This window comes from Populus trichocarpa, chromosome 6 (assembly GCF_000002775.5).
Source record: "Populus trichocarpa isolate Nisqually-1 chromosome 6, P.trichocarpa_v4.1, whole genome shotgun sequence".
Lineage (NCBI taxonomy): Eukaryota > Viridiplantae > Streptophyta > Magnoliopsida > Malpighiales > Salicaceae > Populus > Populus trichocarpa.
In genome coordinates, this window is record NC_037290.2 from 6,190,056 (window position 1) to 6,198,401 (window position 8,346).

Genomic DNA, 8,346 nt, shown 5'->3' on the forward strand with positions numbered 1-8,346 from the left:
TAAAAAAAAAAAAAATACCAACGCGTGAGTCAACCGAGTTTTATTGCTTGCGTGAGCAAAGATTTGGAAAGTCCCTAGTGTTGGTGTAGGCAATATTTAGAGGAAGGTTTCCTAAGATATTTACCAAACCATGTAAGTTTATGAAAGGTTAATTCTACGTTTTTGCTTTTGTTAGCGAACCACATGGTGACAAGTGTACTTGACGTTTAAAAATAAATATAAAACTTTCATTTCTTTTTGTAACAAATAGCATAGCCTGTACCATTTTGAGGAGCTTCACCATTGCTGGCAGGCATGCAGGCGAGTGATGAATGGGGAAGAAATCTGCAATTCAAGGGGGGGGGGGGGGGATTTGAACGAATTCAGAGATATATATAAATATGTAACTGGACACTTGTGCAAATTCCATTCTCAACACAGTTGGTACACACTTTTCAAAGACTAGTTTATAAAACAAGCAAATCTTTGGAGTTCATCAGATTGATTCGGAGATTTTCATATCTACGAATTTAAACTATTTTTCCTCTCTTTTTTGAGAATTTGCAGCAGCTTAGTTTATAAGAGAAACGGAATGATGGGGATAAAAGATATAGACAAGTCCAGGAGATCAAGGGCAAAAATCTAGACTGCCCATGAAAAGAGTTGCCATGAAAGGGACGAGGAGAGATTTTACACCTTCTAACTTTTGAAGCATTCCACTCTCCCTCCAACTTAATCTCATCTACAAGCAGAGAATGTCAGTCCCATCTTCTTTCAGCATTAGGAGTTTAAGTTCGAGGAACAATATCCTTGCCAGCATTCACAGTCATTTGTCCCATCATTGTACAAATGAGGCTGTGTTACAGGACAAAGAAGACATATGAAGGCTACAGTTCCAGCAATGAATGCTAAGCTCACCATCCCTGAAACAAATTATAAGATCAATTAGACCTGTCACAATAACAATAATAATTAATAATGTCCAAAATCTTAACTAGCAACATAGAGATTGATTTTGCCCAAAAAGTATGGAAGAGTGACCAAATAAAATTGGAAAGTTTTGACGAACAAAGGATTGGAAAACCTAAAACAACTGCTAGGTTAGTTCGTATTCTTTTTTACTGTTTGTATTGCATGGATGTAAATTCCACTCCCCTAACTCTTCAAAAGTCCAATATGGAACAATCATCCTATGCTTTGGAGTCGAAAAATGAAGGATGTGTAGAATCTAAGAACACTTAAAATCATGGTTCATCCTTCTACTTTCTTAAACCTCCATCTATTTTTTCGTTAAATCGACCAAGAAGCATGAGTTTGATATACAAGGTGTTGGTTGCGATTTTCAATGGGTGGAGTGCTGATTGGTCTCGGTGCACTCAAATTTGTGGGTGATGTATGGATATGCATTTGAACCAAAAATAATAATAGTGCTAATGGAGGGTTAAGAGATTTTGAATCAGTGGAGTAGTGATTTGTATTGATCTTGGTGCGCACAGGTTTTGCAATTTATTCAGTTGCAACAATGATGCTGAGAGAGCTTTGCATGAATGGGACTTTAACTGGACAAGAAAATCAAAAAAAGAATGAAGAGTATTTTCACAAAAGATAATGCCATGATTGGAAATTTATGTATTGTGTAGCTTTTAGAAACTTGGATGCCTAGGGTATATTTTGTTGACCTTTATATTCACTCATTCATGTTTTTATATATTTTGATAATAACAATAAAATGAAAAATAAATATAATATGCTTGGTTAAGAATAAGTTTTAAACAATTTTATACGAAGAACATATCAACAAGCACAACAGATTACGTGAAGAACTCAATCCTGAAGTCCAAGAAGGGAGTAAAGCGAAGACTTAGAATAAATATTCATTTTAGTGTTTCAATGCAAATCTTTAAATCTTACTTGATAGCAAAATTAAAATGAGCTTGCACACTTCACTTTGCATGCATTAAATAATTTATAATAATAAAATAAAATATAAGTTAGACAGTTCTAAGAATTCACCTAAGTAAAACTGTTAAATCTAGAAATTTGCATAAACCGATTAACCGTTTGGAGTTACCAAATGAATCGATCCACCATTTATTCATCAGTGATGAACACTGAGAATTCTATAAGAACTAGCCGACTAATTGACTTGACCAATATGAATCGGTCAACCGTTTTAGCTGTCAGAGAAACAATAACGGCTAGTTTTTTTCTTAGAAACATATATATAGATTGTCTAATTGCAAAATTAGCAAGAGAATCCGAACATATATGATATACAAGCTATTGTAAAGTAAAACTACTACAAAATCATCAATCCTTGAACACACTCTTATTTGTGCTATTAAACCTTCATATTCTAGCACAATTACTTGAAGTAATTTGTATTAATTGTAAAATTTAATGATACACCTAATTCACTTCCCTTTTAGATGTTAAGTTACCTTAATCCTTGAACAACATAATCAAATCCGGAAGATCTCTCAATTTTTATATAAAATTATCTCCATTGAGAATGGAAAATAGAATATCATGTCCAAGTAAGGCTTTTCCATTTGGAGAATTGGACAAGTCTCCAACTTAAACCTAGGTTTGAAAAATGTTTCAGACATTCTCCCATATGTTTTTTTCTTTAAAATTTATGCACTTTCAATCTTTTTAACTTTTAAGAGATGAACATGCTAACTTGTTAATTAGATATATAGCTAGCTTATCCCAATATATTCTCCGCTTGATAATCTAGCTTTGCTATGCTTGAAACTCTAGCTTTGCTATACAAGCTACTAGATTTCGAGAGTGTTTGTTTTTGTGGTCCAACGTACTTTTTAAAGTGTTTTTTAGCTTACAAACATCAAACTATTTTTTATATGCCTTTTGATGTGCAGATATCAAAAATAAATAAAAAATCTGAAAAAAAACATCATTTTGATGCATTTTCAATTGAAACACTTTTGAAAAGCACCTTGCACCACATTACGAAACACACACTTCGTTAATAGTAAATAAATACACGAAGAAAGTCAATAATATGTGTTATTAACAATATATTGATTTTGGACCACCATATTTGTGTACCAATTTTTTTTGTTCATTCCTTGGTAATTCAAGGGAAAAAAAAAGCATGTGAAAAGCATTGATAGTTTTTTCCATGCCCCGGTAATTCAAAATACGAAAATGCATGTGAAAATGATGTAAGTTTTGACTTCTTTCTCTTACCCTATGCTACTTATGAGAATGAACATCCAGAAGGATCTGAAGCGCTTTGGAAAAAGTTTTTCAATTTGTTTCAGCTCAATTCTCAAAAAGGTCATCCATGCCCAAACCAATTTTCCTTTTTCACTGAACTAAGTCTAAGCTCACAAAACTTAAAAGAAACATACAAACTATTTTCTGCAACAAAACATGCCCTTAACATCTCCCACAATCAGCTGCAAAATTCGAAATTCCTAGTTTGGTGAAGCAGGCCAAGAAGAACCTAAGGATTCTAAGTTTGTTTAGAATGTAACACAAGGTTTTCCATCATTAAACTAAACGGTTTTTGGGTCAATTACCAAACTAAGTTTTTTATCTTTATTTCAAAATGGTTTTGTTAATCCAAACAGATTAACAAAGCAGGTTATGATTTGGGAATGGAAAAGTGGTTTCTTGATTATTTATTTTCCCAAATGTAGTTTTAATGAATATCACATGATTTAGTCTTGTTTAATTCCGAGCTCTCATTTCTTTTCTCTTATAAATTTTAAATATAATATGTTTTTCACATAGGTTTTCAAAATTATTTCATAACTTTTAAATATATTTTATAAATTTCAAATTCTTTTTTATTAGATAATTTGATTTTTTTCAGAAAAGTTCTGTTTTATTTCATTTTTATTATGAACCGTACAAGTGGTGCCTATATGGACCTTTCACGGTCAACTTAATGGAAGACATGCAGAGGACGGGTTTAAAAAATCCCCAAATTAGTAGAAAAAGGATCAATTGGAGCCACCCTCATGTAGAGGGGTGTCAATTTGACCAAATTACAAAAGCACAGGGGTGATCAATGATTTTATGCCCCTAAAAGAAGCTTAGAAAAGTTAGAATCACTAGTAATGACTGAGAGATAGCAAAGAGACAAGGTTACATCATCCAAGAAGCCTAGAATCACTAGTAATGACTGAGAGATAGCAAAGAGACAAGGTTACATCATCCAAGAAGCCTAGAATCACTAGAAATGACTAAGAGGTTGCAAAGCGATAAGGACATGCTTGTGTGATATGCTACTGCAAAATGATTCACCGAATCTATATATAGTCATACAATGAAATTTGATTGCTTCAGTTGCATTCCTGCAATTCAACTCACATACCTGTCCTCCTCACAAACAGCACAGGCAATCCCATAAAATTGCAAAATATATGAGCAACTAATGGAGCAACAAGATGTCCTACAAAGATGCATGTGATCCATGGTCAGAAATGATTCAAGATACGGAAAAAAAGCAACCTGCAACAAAGAATTAAATTTAACTATTTAATGAACAAGAGATAAAAAGATCATATACATGTTGTCCTATAAGCGCTCCAAATATGTTCTTACACTATCATTTCAGATTAAAACATTCAGTAGTATCTGGTCTAAATCAACAATGAGCTCTACAACGATCATTGAAGGTGAGTGAGGACCATGTCACAGCTAATTTTCAGAAATCACACATAGAAGGAAACAATTCGTAAAGTTTGTGTCTAACACTCCAATTATTTAACTAGAGACCTGGCCTTGAATTGCTTTGACGTAATTTTTTAACATGTTTTCCTTTTCACAGCTCCTTTCTTTCATTTTTTTTTAACATACAAAAAAGAAAGTAATTGAAATAATGTTTTTGCTCATGATTCTATTATTCTGAATTTTCAAAAATGTTTTAAAAAGATCATCAAATTCAAGCGGAATTTATTTTTTTTGTGGCTAGACACATTAATAGAAAGACACCAGTAAACCAAGAAAAAAAATTACTTTCATATATATGATTGTGGTTGGCTAGTAACTTCATTTGCAAGGGGACTATACTTGAAAGGCATATTTGGAATAGTTAAATTAATTTAATTATACTTAAATGGGAGGAAATAAACTTATATATTGTTCATTACTATGATGACCTTTTAATTGAAGTGTTTAGCCTATAAGATGAAAACCACAGGTAGACTTTTCCGTCTTCCCTCGAGAGAAAGCTTCTTCGACTTCAAGCATGGATCAATAATAAGCCCACTACTATCTTATGTTAAAATTTATTTGATCATGAATGAGGATAACAAGGGTCTAAATTGCTAACCCTCACATACATTTCTTGGAAAGAATACTTAATTCAAAAGTTTAAGCTATCATGTAGAATGCAAAAATAAGTTTCGATATCTTAACAATTATCAAGTCACATGACTTACCTGTTCGAATGAAAAGAAAAGATGCATATGAACCGAAGATCACAGTGTAACCTAGCTGAAGACCTGAGAAATACATACAAATCCATTTGTCAATGAGACATTGAGATCTAAAAGAAGTCTTCGGTTAATCAAGTTCCCCAAACAAACCCATCACAAATTTCAAAACAAATGCATCATACTTAAGGCAACAAAACAAATCTCTGTCATAGAAAAATTGCTATAAGGTACAAAAGACATCAATCAAAAGCAACAATAAGAAGCAGAGGATACCTACAACCATGAATGCCTTGAGCAAGCTATAGTTTTGACGGCCATAGATCTCCATCCAATGGTTTAGATGTGCTGAACAATAACAATCACACTTGGTAAGACCACATTGCATAAAAGTAACTGTAGTTTCTGGTATAAGATATAAACAACAGTACAGTTTTTTTACACCGGTGTCAGAAGATTAAACTAGAGATACTAAAAACAGCAAATGCATTTAAGGAAGTGATCTATAATTTCTGATCAAATGAGCACAAGTTATTTTGCACTGTTATGACATGAACAAAAAGTATCAGAGAAAAAAGTAAACATTCAAGTAGCCAATATAATATGATAACAAGCGGATGTGTGGTCACTTTATTCTTGAATGCTACCCAATTCTTAATCATCTTCAATTACTGCCTCACAAGTGGTTGACATGCTGTATTGACTTCTAAATAATAGTTAACAGCAAGTATCTTTACAACGATGCGCTTTCACTTACCCAAGCTAAAGAGAATGGGGCAGAGTAAAATGACAACATAGATCTCAAACCCTCCACAGAGAAGTAAAGGTATCATACATGCTCTGAACACCAATTCCTCTGTTAATGGAGCCTGCGTATAAAAGAGTTGAAGATCAGTGCAATGATCAAGCTAACATTTTTTCGTTTAACTAACTTACAATGCTGATGCGAGCATGGCTAGCTAATTTTAGGAAATAAAGAAGCAAAGATAACTAATCCACTTCATCCTTCAAGATTTTCAAACGATCAACTAAGGGGAAGAAAGGACCCATAGGTATCCATAATGTGATAGACTAAACATCATTAAAGAATAAAACCAAATTATGCCGCTGAGTTGAGTCTTCCTGCAAGCCATAAAGTGAAATCAATTTTAGGAATAAATACATATTCTGCATGTTGGAATGTTGGCTTGGCATGCTATCATAGACAACTTCATGCTTATTAAGTGCACGATAGCTCATATCAATGTACTCATGGAATCTTTGTCAACCATTGAAAGTAAAAGCGTTACTTATGAACACAAATAAAAATTGAGTAAGAAAGCACATGTTTTTTACTCGCCACTCATGCACATAGCACATAGTAGAATAGGAGGTAAAAGGAAATGGTTGGTAGGTAGCATATGGAAGGAAAACAAAATTTCTTACCTAGTATGGGTCCAAACTACCCCACAAAAAATTAAAATCCATAACCTTAATTGCTATAGAAAGCCATTTAGTTAAAGTATGCAAACATTCATGCCCTATATTATCTTTGAAACTTGTGATCTCATTTTGATTAATAAATAAACTCACCACAACATAATTACGCCAAGCCAAGACATTGGAGGCAGTTGAAGACAGCCCGGCAAGAAAGTTCTGCAGGATATCTTTGATACAGTTTAAAGAAATTCCTTCACCCTGATGCATGTGTTCCTTCCATGAATCCACCAACAATAATGACTTAAAGACCAAAGATCCAGCGTACATTAAACAAGTCAACGAAAGAGGAAAGACCACAGCTTGCCACTGTTTCATACATAAAATTGCGTTTCAGAATGCAAGTTTTAGCAATCAGTCAGCCCTTTTTCCCATCTGCAGGTCATACAAGAATATAACCCGATAATTACTATGTGCAAAAAGGATAGCTCCTCCTTCCCAGTACGCATTTATTCAACATTGACAATGAAAAAAAATATATATATATATCATAATCAAGATACTCACAAGATGGTCCAGTCTGATGCCATATACGCGGAACAAGTAAGTTGCCTCCCTTCTCCTCAACTAGCATCATTTATAAGCAACAAATCAACAATATAAGTAAGTAACAGTATTGATGTGATAACGGGTATGGGAGAATTTTGAAACACATAGTCAGTGGATGATCAAGGAAACGAAACAACTTACAGGGAGGAGGATAGCACAGAAAACAAGGGACATGAATGAAGAAATGGTGGCGCATATGAACCGTCGGATCATAAATTCCTTGAGAGAAGAAGGAGCCGGGAGGCGCAGAATCAAAGTGGGAGCATAGAGAATGGCAACATAAAGGAATGCCATGGTTGCACAGGCTATCACCGCCACTGGTTTCGACAAACCCGTTTCTTGTTCCATTTTAAGATCGAGTCGATGATTTGTGCCCTAAATTCTCTTCAGGAAGACGATCGTATTGGGAGATATTGGGAATTGAACTGAGCTTACTAAACGTGGGTTCGTTAGAACAGTTAATGCGGTGCCGTTTTTTCTGTTTCAATCCTTGAAGTTGAAACCATCCATAAATCTTAATCCCTAACTAGAAATTTAGTTCCCGCTACGCTTTGAGGAAAAAAAATTCAAAGCAAAAAAAACAAAAACTAACTAAATGGGGATTATTTTGATATGATACAGTTGATTTGGTGGATAAAAAACAATCTGATAATTGTTAAAAATATAATTTAATTTAAAATAATTTTTTTTATAAAAACATTAGATTAATTTGAATCAACCCGAGTTAACTTGACAATTTACATGTCAGGTCATGAGACCATAATAACCCTATAGAAAATAAATCAAAATAAATTATAAAATTTATTTTTTAATAAACTCAATGTTTATGGATAAAATTGAAAAAAAATCAATTAAAAAAAAACAAAAAAATTACTTGAGTTAACTTGTCAAATTCATGATTTGGATCATAAGATCAAGATAACTTAATAAA

The 8,346-nt window shown here is 33.3% G+C and overlaps 1 protein-coding gene across 2 annotated transcripts; it reads right to left on the reverse strand.

The window, feature by feature from the left end:
* Positions 1-351: 351 nt before the first annotated feature.
* LOC7487248 (CAAX prenyl protease 2) lies at positions 352-7,942 on the reverse strand. 2 transcript variants are annotated; one of them, XM_002309010.4, is made up of 8 exons: positions 7,557-7,935; positions 7,374-7,433; positions 6,963-7,175; positions 6,148-6,259; positions 5,667-5,738; positions 5,397-5,459; positions 4,328-4,405; positions 352-902 (listed from the first exon to the last, which is right to left on the reverse strand). In XM_002309010.4, exons 1-8 carry the CDS (start codon positions 7,761-7,763, stop codon positions 760-762), a joined length of 948 nt encoding a protein of 315 aa, XP_002309046.2. In that variant the 5' UTR covers positions 7,764-7,935; the 3' UTR covers positions 352-759. The 2 variants fall into 2 exon arrangements, with proteins under 2 accessions (XP_002309046.2, XP_052309432.1); XM_052453472.1 differs by lacking the exon at positions 4,328-4,405 and having other exon boundaries at positions 7,557-7,942.
* Between the last annotated feature and the right edge of the window lie 404 nt (positions 7,943-8,346).